The following is a 15,318-nucleotide window of genomic DNA, read 5'->3' on the forward strand; positions in this document are numbered from 1 at the left end:
CTAAAGGTAGCGAAAGAAAAGAAATATTTAGTATATGAAAGCATGAAGAGTATCAAATCACTTTGACAATATGACAAACCAAATTTGACGAAATAATTATAATATTAATACGAAACTTCGGCCCTTACTTGTCATTGAATGTGCAGACCTCATCGATGAGTCCAGTGCGCTCACCGCGTGTGGCATGTGTGACACACTTCTCCACCACATTCGAGGCGAATTTATGCTGTGACAATACCAAAACCTTGCCACGCACGCTGGCAATCAGTATTGACTTGTCTTCGGGCTTGCCGTGTTCTACAGAGATAAAGAAATGTGTATTTAGTATAAAATTCTAAACAATTTGAAAGCTGGAAACACCGCACTCACCCAATACATGTTGTATAACATAGTTGCCATATTGATCCTGTATGAGGTGCTCAGTGTGTTCATGCAATTCATCGAGTATAGGTTGCGTCTGCTCGGCGGTGCAATGTTCCAAAATGCGTTGTATGACCCGACAGCCATATGGGTGTGTGCTTAGCGTATATACCTGTCCCTTGAAGGCGTTTATTACGAACTGTAGCGCCGACGGATCAACGCATTCGATACACTTTTGAACCACATGATTGCCATTTTGGTCCTTGACACACTTCAATATATTGCCATCCAATTCGCGTACAATCTCTTGTTGCTGCTCTGGTGAGATGCTCTCCAGCGCTTTCTGTATGACACGACAACCATACATTTGCAAAGCCAGTTGCAAAACATGACCCTTCACCTGCATGCCCAAGGTATTCTTCTGCTCAGGTGTGCCGAATTCGAAGAACTTCTGTATGACATAGTTACCAAAAACATCGGTCATCAAGCTAAAGGCCGAACCCAAAATCTCGCTGAACACCAGCTGTTTCTCAGCAGCAGTGGCGCGTTCCAGTTTCTGCTGTATAAAGCGTGAGCCATGCTGATCCTGTGAGAACTCGACAATGTGATTGGCCAAATCGCGCAACTGCAAATTCGGATAGCGTTGATTACGGAAGTCCTCAAGTAGACGTGAACGTCCGGGTTGCGGAGCACCAGCCGCAGCGGCAGCGGCGGCGGCTGCAGCAGCAGCTGCTGCAGTTGCATTTAGGCCAACGGCAGCGGCTGCTGCATGACGTGTGGAAGCAGCGGCGGCGGCAGCAGCAGCAGCTGCAGCAGCACCACCGGGGATAGCCAATTTCGAGAAGAGTGAATTACTTGAACCGAACATATTACCGGCGGCAGCAGCGGCGGCTTGTGCTGCAGCAGCGGCTGGCGGTAGACCAACAGCACCAACTGCCATTTGCTGGCGATACTTGGTTTCAGCGCCAGGTGCACGATTTGTAACAAGACATGATTGCGGCGGTGGCGGTGTAATGGCTGTGCCAATCGGACTAGCCGAAGCTGTGGCACCCAAGGCACCATAACTGTTGGTGACAGCGCCAGGCCATTTACCGCGAGCAGCAGCAGCAGCAGCAGCAGCGGCGGCGGCAGCAGCTGCAGCGGCCTGTAGTGTGCTGCTGCTGCTATTGTTGTAATCAACTGCCGAGGGACTGAAGGCGGATGTATTGCGATCAAATGAATCGCGGCGACCAGTCAATGAGTTGGTGTTCAAGGCGAGTCCTGCGTATATGAGAGAAGGAGAGAAATGGAGAGAACAATTTAATGGTTTGTTGATTGTAAATATTGTTATATAGAAGAAATAGTATAAACTTAGTGTAATATTATATGGTATATAGTTTATATATGGCATATCCTTTGTTTATCACACATATCTGTATAAGTAGTTATTCTAAATGCAAATCGATTAGTTGGAATTGTAAAGCCAAAAATTAATTTTACATAAATACACTTAATTGCCAAACCATTAGACCGGAAAGTCGATAACTAATAATATATTTATTTGAAGGGATTGTGCGTTTCGGCACGGATATTAAGTGACATGAGTGCTTTTGTGGGTTAATTACAAATTATATGTAAATAATTATGTGTTTGCTGCGGTCTCTCTCAAAGGACTGAATTATGAATTTGAATATAATAAAGGGAGTGACTACATATGACCAGTGAGTTAAATTAAATATATATATATAATATATATATTATATTATATAATACAACGGTATCATGATGAGTGTGAAAAACTACAACATCTATAGTGGCAAAGATTAATTTAGCAATTACTTCGCACTTAAAGTAGGAAAAAACGTAAAGCGTTTTAATTGACAGCTCAAGTGACGCAAAAATGTCAATGACAGACGTGTATTATTTTCTGGAAAGTGTGTTTCAGTAGTAAAAAGTAAGGAACTATCTTCATATTACGCAAAAGTAAAAGAGGAGAACATAGTACACGCATATATAACTGAATATGTATTCTTAGTGAAATTGTAGCGTGTCTTTAAATATGCAACGATGCATTTTATGACGGCAACTGACAAGAAGTCATCAAGTCTACACTCTATGGAGGGCGAAAACAGAGCCTCCAAAGCAGTAGAATGGAGTGTCATTGCACACAAATGAATGCGCACAATTTTAAAGGGAATTATTCATGCAATTTGCGATACGGGCAATTCCGGTAGCATCAGTCTAGCGAGAGGCTGATACTGAGACAACTCCAACGTGCATACAAGAGTAGTCAAAGAGACTAATGTCGCACAGTTTGTATACATGCATGTGTAAAGGTAAACGAGAGAAAGTGAAGGTTACCAACCGTGCTCAAAGTGGTGTATGTGTCACAACAATTAAAGGCAAGTGCGCAACGGTATACATATGTAGGTGTGGGCATAGCAGGATTGTGCACTCAGAAGTATAGCAGCAGTAGTTGAGGGCAGGCAACAGGCTGCTCTGAGGATTCCAGGCTTACGTTCAAGCATAAGACGCACGTTCTGGGTTTAACATTGCATTGCTTGGGAGTTGCAATTGTTGCCTGCTGTTATGGCAATTGCCAATGCAACTCTGGGTGTCATTGTTGTTGCTACTGTTGTGTACTTTGGTTGCAATGCATTTGACACGTGTTGGTAGTAGACTTATAGCAACTGCAATTGTGAATTACAACAACAAAGATAAAGTGAAAATAGCATGTGAATGGAGAAAATAATTGAAGGAAATGCTGGTCCGTGTGATTCAAGATAAGATAGTTGTAACTGCAAAAATGAGTTCTCGCAGTAGATGAATGTGTTTTTCAGTTCAAAATATTTGAAGCATCCAGCATTTATTCACACAAGCTACACACTTAAACCGACAGGTTAATATTTTTCTCTTGATTTCGATAATATTGTCATGCTTGTATGTGCATTTGCTTATCTGTAACAAAATCTGTCTCAAAACCTATTAATACAATAAATAAAACTACAATGGTAGTTCAAATACATATTAAATATATATTAGTGACTTGTAAAGAATTCTTCCACCACCCATTCTAAGTATAACTGAACAAGAATAATGACAAATTTTACAGGTATTATTGGAACTAATTCAAACATTACCTCTAACTGCAGGCTCAAAATGGTACAAAAGTTAAAAAAAAGAAGCTACGATCAACGGTAAATGCTATGAGCAACAATGTAAATGTGTAATTCTTGAACCGTTAACATTTTTTGGCAATTATATACAACATACAAAATACATATATTAAAAAACACAGATACCAACCAACATTGAACGTAAACTGGCGTGAGACAATAACAAAAACGTGGCAGATATGATGTTGCCATGTCAAGGTTATACCGTTTAATACTGTTAAGTAGGTGTCACAATGACACCACTGCTATTTACACACACACACACAACCAATTGCATCCTCGTCTATGCGAGGTGGGAATAGTAACTGGATGAGAGGGTTTCGCAGAATATTGCGCCATTACAATACAGTGACAAGAGCTCTGTAGGGATGCAAGCGCATACATATTAAGGAAAACACCTCTACACTGGCATCATCCATTATGAAAGCAAAGACAAACAAAGAGCCAAACAACACCCTTTTGGACAACAAGTCACAAGGCATTGTCAAAAAGCACTTTATACACAGTTAATAACCGGCATACATATGTACAAGTCGCACGAAGGTATGCTTAGTCTGTTGCCATCAAGGCGCATCTAGAGGTTTAAAAATGTATATATGTTAGTTAGTCAACCATTGTTTGCATTTCACTTACATAACTACGCATGTATATAAGTGCATATACATATGTATGAAAGGAATATAGAGAAGTAGATTGCTTTGTTGAACACATTAATTTGCTGTGCATTGTCGCCGGTGTAACACTGGCAACCACCACTACAACATTTTAAAAGCGCTAGCTTGTGCGCATCAAAAAGTAAGTATAGCACGTGTTGTTTATCTTATAGTGGCATACAGGTATACCTTACGTATATTTACAGCATTGTATTTGTTATTTTTGTAAAAAGCAGCAATTACATTTGTTCATATACTTGGAAGAGACATGTGCTCGCAAACATGGCTCATTGTCAAGTGAATGCAGCACAGCGACATGCCAACGATGGGGTTGTGGATGGAAAATCGATGCAATATTGAAATGTCACGTATACGCCCCGTCCTACGTGTTCGCGTGTGTGTGTGTGTGTGTGTGTGTGTGTGTGTGTGTGTGTGTGTGTGTCTGGTGTGGTGCTTGCAGGTGTATTCATGCTCGTTGCAACAACAAGTTGATTTAAATAATAGCCAACAACTGGGGACACCATAACAAATGAGTTGCAACAACAACAGCAACAACAACAGTGAACGCTTAAAAGGGTTTATATTTGACACGATACTAAGTATACAAAAGCACACAATTGATGAGCCTTTTGTGTCGCATGTCCTTGTACTGTTTTGTGTATACCACATACATGTATGTGTATATACATACACACGTAAATATGTTTAGTATGGCACTTTAACTGTTTGTATTGTTTTAACTAACGCCTTTGTCAGCCTTTGTTAATCAATAGAGGTCGATTGTTGTTCTATTGCAATGCATTTGGTTCATTTAGTTGAATATTGAACAGAAACTTAACGAATAATATTTTTTTTAACGGCACAATTCAGTCATACTTGGTTTATGAATTACATTAAGATAATATTTCTGTTGTTGTAGTATCTTTTTATCTTTTTTTTTTTACAAATCTTATCTTTTCTCTAGTACAAATCGTTTATACTCGGCATATTATTAGTTGAATGACATTCAAAATTAGAATTTATCCGCCTTTATACCAAAACAAAATTTTTTTTGCTAAGCAAACTTTAATCAAATTCAAAAAAAGAACCTATCCTCCTTACACCAAAAGAAAAAAATTGTATTAGGTCTACAACTTTGCTTCCGTCGTTTTTTTTTTGTAAATTTAAGGATTTTTTTTATAAAAACGGTTACAAATGTCGATGTTCAAATGTCGATACGTCTCAGCCGCACTTTTCTTGGAGTTAAAAAGAAAAGCAAAATTTCCCGCAAATGTCGAGAATTCGGCTCAAAAAGTGACATTTTCAGTTGAGAATAAGTTTGGGATGCAAACAGATCTCCACAAAATTTTGTTGGTTTAATTGTTTGACACAAATGTCCAAGATCGATATAAAACGATTTAATCGATTTAATCGAACAGTGCTCGACCCTAGAGACATCTATTGGAAAACGGCGGAAGCAAAGTTGTAGACCTAATATATAACAAGCAAACTTTAAATAGATTTAAACAAAAAACTCAAAGATTTCCATCAAAAAATTCAATTGTAGTTTCTTCGTTTCTAATTATAATTTGTGTATACCGAAAGTGAATAATTTGTTGAAAAAAATTAAATTTAACTAATAATGATTTCAATTCTATACGAAGATTTCACTTATGACGACCTTAATTCTGAGTTAAGAGTTCGTTTAATACAATTTGTGGTAAAAATATAAACGAACAATCTACTTCGTTTCGCAACCATTTCAGGGCTACAATTAATTCTAATGGGTTTTTTTCGCGCCAAGTTTTATGCAAGCGCTTCACAAACCAAATTTAAAATGCAAAAAAATTAACCGTAGAAATAAATTGAAAGTAAATTATTGAAGGTTGTGCTCAATACATAAGTCAGGCATGACAAAAAGTCACGAGTTTAACCATATTACTACATAAAACCTTATTGATTTTGAGTTTTAATATTTTCTTTTATTATGAACAGTATTTGTGAAATCGCTACAAAGCGGAAGACTATAAAGTAAAAACGCATCAGCCAGCACATGTAACAGTAATGCAATGCAAGAACAGAGTATGTGTGGGTGATTGCATGTGAGGCCACCAATCCAATTAAAAGCCAAATATTGGCTTGCGCACAACGCACTGATTTATTCCGCATGGATATCAAATGCATAACGGCTTTTTCAAGCAGCGCAGGTATTCATGACTTTCGGATTGCGTAAAGCATTTTTTCATCTTTAATTATGCAAGTTAATATATTTGTTACGGTAAATAAGCAAGCAATATCTGATGATGCGCTTCATATGATGGGCATAAAAAATTTACGTTTCGCATACATAAGAAATACAATATTTATAGTGCTCGCTTATAAAATCATGCTTGTATGTAAATTTATAATTTTTTCACCAAAGAAACCTTCATGCACATGAGTGATTGAGCGAGTACTTTTCAATTTTGATTTTTTATTTTTAATTGTTTCTTCTTTTCAATTAACTTCCTGCAATGGATTTTTGAACAAACAAGCACATCACTGTGATGCTGTTATTATACGAGTGTATGCAAGCTATGTATTTATGTAAATATCCATGCATATATGTATATAACTGCAACCACGTTTTGGCCACGTTGAGCTTATTAATTTTCCATTATTATATCATGGAATTGCATTTTCCTTGTTGTTTGAGCACACTCGCTGCAGCCCTTTTTACTGTTTTATGTATGCATGCAACAGCAACAAATGTTGTATATATTTTTTTTGGTATTATCTCCACTGATGGCTATCATGTGCTCTCATATATGTTTGAAGTGTAAAAATACACACATACTCCTACTTATATATCATATATATTTATGTGCATATATTCAGGCATAAATCACACAAGGTAAATATTTGATAACAACCTCATTACTGATTACGAGTTCACCTTGTTAATGGGCTCTGCAAAAGTCATAAATTGTTATGGTTCATTACAATAAGGGATGCTTGCCAAATCCGGAGAACTTATAAAATTGGAGTTCATCATATATCTGATACATATTTGTGCTTTTAATGCTTACATACATATGTGGAGAATTAAATATACACCAAAAGTTGTAAATCAGAAAATTATATTTTCATAATCTCCACCAAGTTACATTCAGAAGCATTAAATCGAGTTTAATTACAAACTGAATACACAGCATTTAGTAGGAAGCAATTATTGAGAAATTCATATAATACTTGCCTCTGAGAATTTAATAAAAGAAAAATTAAATGGAAATCAAAGCAATACTTTCTTTATATACTTTCAGCATACGCGGTATGCAACAACAGCAACTGAAGTTTATCGTGAATTGAGTACTGATCGAACATTCCTCGTAAAAATGTTTGATTAACTGTTAATACGCTACTTTTCGCCGTAATTTTTTTAATTAATTATGCAATTGCGCAAGTCTCCACTCTTAGCAGACGATGCAACATTGTTGCATGTGCAGGAGAGTAGCACACTCATATGCACACCTGCGCGCATTATATTGAAATATTTTAAAAATAAAAATAAAAAAATAATGTATCAAAAGCGCAGCAGACCACTCGTTTCAGCTTTCATCATACCATGTGTGCGTAAATACTTGAAGTTGGAATTTCTGTCCAAAAGCGCATTAAAATTTGTTAATTAATTAATTCGCTTTTATTAATACCCCTTTACATTTATTGCATATTCTTGCCACGTTAATTGCATATGAGAGTTGCTGAGCTAGAGAAAGTATACTCTATACATGCTTCATTGCCGAGTTTATTGTTTGATAAGAAAAGAAAAATATTTTGGATTTTATGTTGGTTTTCATTTTTTTTTATATAACCAAAAATATTTATTATACAAAAAATATTATTAGGTCTACAACTTTGCTTCCGCCGTTTTCCAATAGATGTCTCTAGGGTCAAGCACTGGTCGATTAAATCGATTAAATCGTTTTATATCGATCTTGGAAATTTGTGTCAACATTAACCCAACAAAATATTTGTAGAGATCTGTTTGCATCCCAAACTTATTCTCAACTGAAAATGTCACTTTTTGAGCCGAATTCTCGACATTTGAGGGAATGTCTCTAGGGTCAAGCACTGGTCGATTAAATCGATTAAATCGTTTTATATCGATCTTGGACATTTGTGTCAACATTAACCCAACAAAATATTTGTAGAGATCTGTTTGCATCCCAAACTTATTCTCAACTGAAAATGCCACTTTTTGAGCCGAATTCTCGACATTTGCGGGAAATTTTGCTTTTCTTTTTTAATTCCAAGAAAAGAGCGGCTGAGGCTCATCGAATGCTTTCGGATACGTACGGTGGGGTTGTCCTAAGTGAAAAAAGCCTTCAATTTACAAAAAAAAAAACGGCGGAAGCAAAGTTGTAGACCTAATATATAATTATTGCTTATGTATATATGGTATTAGCCGTTAATATTCCACTCCACAGTTGCTTGGGCTTAAAACTTTTGTTTTCAAATTTATGCTACTTTTAATATTAATTTTAATTATTTTATATGCATTCATTTTTTCCTGCGTATTTCAAAATCCATGCAGAGTAAAACCAACACATTTTTCGTTCTTGCGTAAAATTGTTCAATTAAGTTTAAGTGAAAATTCAAACATTTAAAATAACTAAATTAAAACTATATGTTGCATATAAATACATATATTTTATATATCATATAAATATTTCATATAAAAAATAGAGTTGTAAATTTAAAGGTTTTGCGCTATTTTATTGAGTACCATTAATTGAATTCATCGCTTGAATTGGCATTCAAATGCCAATTAATAAACATAAAAAACTACAATTGTACACGTACATATATGCAGAAAAAAAATATATAAATTGCATTAAGTGCCACTTCAAATTATACAAATCAGTTTTGGCTGTAGTATTTTTAGTTAGTACAAAAGTTAATTTAACTTTTCAATTTAATTGTTATGCAGTAAAAATATAAGCTTCTGAGTGAAAAAGCGAAAATCGCAATAACATACATATATATACATACATACAAACAAATATACATATGTGTACATTTAGAAAATTTACAATTTATAAAAAAATATTTTTAAAATTTTTTTTTTATTTACAAAATTTTTATAACGACTTTTATATTGGAATTCTATTAGCTATCACCGCTTAGACTGTCAATTAGGCTCAACAATGTAGCCACAATTTCAAGTTATACGCATACATAGGCAGAATGCAATGCAATGTACCACCACTTATTGCACATAGTTGCAGTTTACCGCAATACCAACAGTGATTAATTAATTTTGTGTTACCTCGCAATTCAATAGGCGTATATTTGGGTTTATGCATGAACATATACATACATATATTTAATCAGTGTATTTGTGTCGATTTGATTGTGGTTTATAACTCAAATCAAAGTGCATTTTCGCTTCAAATATTAATGCGGTATTAAAGTAGCGCTTAGTTTTGGTAAAATACAATATTTTACCATTTATGCACTAAAAATAAAGCACTACATTTTATAGAATAATAAAAAATAATAATTAATATTCTATAGATTATATAGAATATATATATATATACAGCATATATATGTACAATCACGTAATATACACAAAATTTCATTAGCTGCTCAACAGAAAAGCTCTCAAATTTGAAAGCATTTCGTCCATTTTCCGCAGCACATAATAGATTTTCGAAATTTAATTGTTAATTGAATTTCAGTAGTAAATGTGGCATAATCAACAATTTATTTAGGTACTGACATGCCATTTATTAAGTGATGGCTGATATAAGTTCATGCCGGTGCTGCTACTGACAGTGGCAGTATTGATTTGGCGGCAACTTCATGATTGTAGGTAGCATAGATAAAATATATATAGATATATATGTGTGCGTGTTTTTGTAGGTATTATTTCAAGGAAATTACACTAGCAATAAATATATATTTGCTATATGTTTATAAATATTTTTGGTTCACTCTTCATTTGCATGTGTACACCTATGCTTATAGCTTTAGCTGATGAATAATTGTACAAATTTCTCATATGAAACCTAATAACTATTCTAACTGCTTTATTGCTTTTCGACATGCAGGCAATTTAGTGCAATGTCTAATAAAATACAACAACAAATATATATAAAATACACTCAGGCTAATAAATATGCAAGAAAAATAAATAATATTTGTTTAATTCTAAGCATACTGAGCACACTCAATTGATAATTCAAGAAGTATTTCTTATAAATTCTGTTACAATATAATTGAATTAAGTTTGAAGTTCGTAGGCAACTAAAGAATAAGTGGCCCTATTTAATCAATAGTTAAAGCAACATTAACTGTGCTATAATTAATAATAATTTTGCAATTATTTTCTTAATTGCCAATTAATGGCTCCATATGAAAGAAAAAGTTAAAAAAAATGATATTAAGATACCACAATATACAGTGGAACTTCCATAACTCGAACTTCTATAACTCGAAGATCTCCATAACTCGAACTTTTGAATTGGCAATAGCGTTTAGGAAACAAATTCCATACAAATTTCCTTCCATAAATCGTACTTTTCGACCAGGGCATAATACAAAATTTAAAATTGTACTATCGAGGCCAGATTTTAAACGAGTACCTCTATATTGTATAGAGGCGAACAAAAAATATGGCATTACACTTATAGATTTCATAACTCGAGTAACAAAGGCATGGCATACAGACGTTAAGAGAAAATAGCAAAGTGCAATAAACAAAATTACAAAATTCATGTTTTAATGTATGTATTTAAATAAAACATTTTGCGAAGTAAATAACTAAACCTGTGAGCAAACCTATATTTTACAGCTTTTTGAAACATTTATGATTTAAAGAAAATTTCTATAACTCGAAGGACTTTTTTGTGGATTATGGTGATTCGAGTTAGAGAATTTCCACTGTATCTATTTAAAAATATGGTTAAATAATATCAAACTGTACTTTAAAATATTATCCATATATTCTATAAATATAAGTGAGTTACAAATAGTAGAAACCATCACTTTGACTGTAAGTGTATAATTTCATAAATTTGTTGTGAACTAACTTTTCTTTTATTTAAACGATATCCGTACAAATGCATTTCTGTACATAAAATCACAATACACAAGTATTTATTTATATATAAGTACATGCAAATAACTGCATGAGTATGGTATTTGAGTTGCTAATGGTATCAGCCATATAGTTTTGCAGTTTGCTAACTGTTGTTGCATTGCAAACTGTTTCACCTTCAGCAATGTTTGCGTGCAAACAAACCATTGTAATTGTAATGTATTTATAATTTTAAACTATAAACTAGTAATAATAACTGCATATGAGGTGGTAAAATCGTTCGGATATGAGTTATAAGCACATACAACCATGTAAGTATGTATGTATGTATGCATAGAAGACTGGTGCACAACAAAATGGTGAAAGCGATGCCAATTAAATTGCTACAACAATACTAACTGCAGTTGAACACATTTAATTGAGTATTTGCAGAGGCAAATAGCATATCTTTCAATGATCTTTCATTAGACAGGTGAACTTTAGAATGTGTAATTAAAAATATAATATAATTCTGCCATTTTCAGGAAAATGTGATTGAAAGATTAATGATGCAAGCGCAAATACAATGATACATTACATTGTTCGCAATAAATGAATGCACGTAACATATTTATTAAATTTTGTAATAATATTAGAGTATCATCAAATAGGTTATAGCATAATATTAGAGTATTATCGAGTAGGTTATAGCAGTAACGAAATACGCATATGATTAGATAATTATATATATATACTTATATGTAGTTATGTGATGAAAGTATTAACAATTAACAACTATGTACATAATTACAAATTATTATTTGTTATTTTTAATTAAATATTACCAGAAACACTCAACAAAATTTAGTTAGACACATAAAAAAAAACAATTTCACTTACCTCCAACACTTGAACCATTTTGTTGTGAATACAAATTCTGTTGTGCCGTCTGCGGTTGTGGCGGATATAGTTGCGGTGGACCCTGTGGTGGTGGTGGGCCGGCGCGTGTCGCTCCCGGTGGCACCAACACCGGTGCCGGGCTAACCAGACGCATTGGTGTGCCTGTACGTGGTCCCATCACCAGCGAACCACTCTGATCGAAAAATGCCGGTATGACCTGGGTAGGCGTCGACGTCGAAGTGAATAAAAATTTTGTTGCATTTATGTTTGTTTATTGACAGCGCGTTGATGAGACGATTTTTTGGTGATGTTGTTTGTGGTGGTGTGCATTCATTCAATTATACAGTTTGTTTTTTGGTATTATTTTTGTACAAGGTTAGAATAGAATTATTTGCATTTGTTTTTTTGTTTGGTTTTCGTTGTTGTTTATGTAGGTTATGCGTTTATAGAAAATAGAAGAAAAAATATATATACTCATTTAATTCAATTCATATTATGTACAAACTCATTATGTAATAATGATATATACAAATGCTTTGCTTATATATACACATACATTTGTATTAATTGCGGTTGGTTTGGTTAAACAAAAAAATTTAGTTTCGATAATTACAGCTCGTTTGGATTTTTGTGAAATTTTACATGTAAAAGTACATTCGTTGCGATTTACAAAATAATTATGTGCAATTTGATGTCGTTAATTTTCGGTCGCGCTAACTTTACAAACAATATTTTACAATAACAAATGTACATTGTAAAATTACACAATTTAATTTTTTTTTTATTTTTTAACTTTACAATTGTACTTTACAAAGGCAAGTGTATAATTGTAAAATGACAAAAATTATGATTATAATTATTTTTTGCTTTAAGCGCGCTCTTAAATTACAGCTTTTTTAGTAAATGTTTAATTTTTTATTTATTTTATTAATACAAACACTCTGCTTTGCTGCAATAAATCTATACAACAACTACAAGCTTGTAAATATTATATAATATTCCATAATATCATATCTGGCCACTCACCTGATAGGACTGATTCTCAGCGCCCTGTTGCGATGGCGTCAACGGCCGTCGTGGCTGTGTGCCCTGCTGTGGTATCAGATTGCTCGGGTACATGCCCCACTGTACACCGTAATACTGTGGCATTTGTGCCGTTATCAAGCCCATATAGGGTGCAGCATCTTGTCCGGGATTGATGACGTAGGGCGCTGCCTGTTGCGCAGCATAGGCGGCATTCTGTTGTGCGGCCAAAAACTGCTGTGAAGCGGCCATTTGTGCCATCTGCTGTGGCTGCATTGTGCCATTGGGTGCACCGGGTGGCGCAGCCGATGTGGCAGCTGCCGCAGCAGCAGCGGCGGCCGCAGCATTTGTGGCAGCGAGTCCAGGATTCTGTGAACGGAAAAGTTGCTGCAAGGAGAGAGAGAAGAATGTTGGTGTCAGTTAAGTGCATGATACGGATATTATTCTCTATTAACCGATATAACTTTTATTTAATTGATAAAGTGTTATGCTCTAAAGTTAGTCTTATGTCGCTAATTCACGCATATAACAGTGATTTGGAGCGCATTTTTGTATTTCGAGTGTATATAAGTTGATAAACTACAATATTTATGATGTGTCTGAATTGAATACTTGATCGCCAACAGTTGGTTCGTAAATCGCGCCGCGAAGAAAATGCACGAAAGATAATTAACAAGTGTAATAGCGGCATATTGCATTTTACTTCTAGTACTGCTACTTCCAATTTTTAGTAGCGTATTTCTCAATGGCAGCGCAATATTAAATTTTCTTGCTAACTATTAAAAAAAAAAAATTATTTACAACAAACACATAATAAAAAGGCACGCATCATTGCAATTGCAAAGCAGTCGAGCAAATTTTACAAACAAATTTCATTAGCATATATGCATGAATAGCATTTCCTTAATATTTTACCATTTCGCCTACACGAAAGTAACGGGTACGGAAAGCGCGAAATTGTGAAATCGCAAAAGAAATCATATAAAGTATGCAATATGGAATTTTCAATGAAACGCAAGAAATTACTGTGAATTATTGATGATTACAAGGCGGAAGACATGAGAAACTATAGAAATATGTATGTGCGCAAAGAGACTTAATGTGAGTTGTAAGCAATCATTGGCATGAACATGCACACATACACATATTAACACATTCACATTCACAACTTAGTCTGCGAATGAATAACTATATGGAACATAAATGACAAACTTCGTCGACGTCAAGGACACGCACATGCAACATGTATACAGTTATACACTGGCAGGCAAACACTGCAATCGTATTGCTGGCATATAATCGCTTGGGTAGCATTATTCAAAGTGAATGTGGCATAAAATAACAATCAAAACCAAAAGTGAAATTGAGCGCACACTTTACACACACATACAAAACATACCACTTGGGTGTGGTATATTAAAAAGAAATCGAAAGTAACACCACAGCACTCGGGCAAATTACATAATTTTGCGCCTTGAAGTATGCCTGTGCGCGAATATAATAACCATAACAATTTATTAGCAACAGGCCAACATAAGGCGATAAAAAACATACATACCAACCGGCAAATGAAATGAACTGCGTTATGAAATTATTGAAATATGTGCCGTTGGTGTTAGGTGTGGGGAAATATGAAGCACGCTTTTGTGTTGGTACATGAAAGTACACTAAAGGGGGCACACTGAGCATGCATATTTGAAGTTTATTTTAATTAAAAATTGGAAATAATTTAAAATTATTATTTTAATAACTGTAATATTATTTTGCTATTCAATTAAAGAAATCTTAGAAAAAAATCCAGCTTGATAGGTGTTAGCCAAAAATAAGCCTACTCAACATACATATATACAGAGGTAGTCAAAATTATTTACACATCGGCGGTTTTTTTTACATGTTTCACAGAAAAAGCTTTCGCTTGTTGTTGTTGTTGTCGCAGGGTAACAAAATGCGATGTTGTTGTAAACCTTGATCTGTTCCCGAGAGAATGAAGTCGGTTTGGCTAAAATAGCTAGAAATATGGCGGAGAAATAAGCAAATGAACTGAAGACTCGGAGTAGCCAAAAGTATTTACACACAACATGAACTCTATTATCCTGTTCTTATTTAATGAACATCCGTTTGGAGGCGAGCTAAAGTGAGAAGGCGAAGCCCGCTTGTGCGGTTGTGCGTAGGGCTTGGGACCCAC

General features: G+C 34.6%; 1 protein-coding gene across 17 annotated transcripts in view; it reads right to left on the reverse strand.

The window, feature by feature from the left end:
* LOC105214146 (maternal protein pumilio) overlaps positions 1-15,318 on the reverse strand; it is a 334,815-nt gene that overhangs the window by 10,425 nt on the left and 309,072 nt on the right. For all 17 annotated transcript variants that reach the window (XM_054229106.1, XM_054229100.1, XM_054229093.1 and 14 more), the window contains 4 exons: positions 13,137-13,520; positions 12,111-12,327; positions 370-1,620; positions 129-297 (listed from right to left, as the gene is read on the reverse strand). In XM_054229106.1, the coding sequence (XP_054085081.1) occupies positions 129-297; positions 370-1,620; positions 12,111-12,327; positions 13,137-13,520 (2,021 nt within the window). The remainder of the gene's footprint in view (positions 1-128; positions 298-369; positions 1,621-12,110; positions 12,328-13,136; positions 13,521-15,318) is intronic.

Source organism: Zeugodacus cucurbitae, chromosome 2 (assembly GCF_028554725.1).
Source record: "Zeugodacus cucurbitae isolate PBARC_wt_2022May chromosome 2, idZeuCucr1.2, whole genome shotgun sequence".
NCBI lineage: Eukaryota > Metazoa > Arthropoda > Insecta > Diptera > Tephritidae > Zeugodacus > Zeugodacus cucurbitae.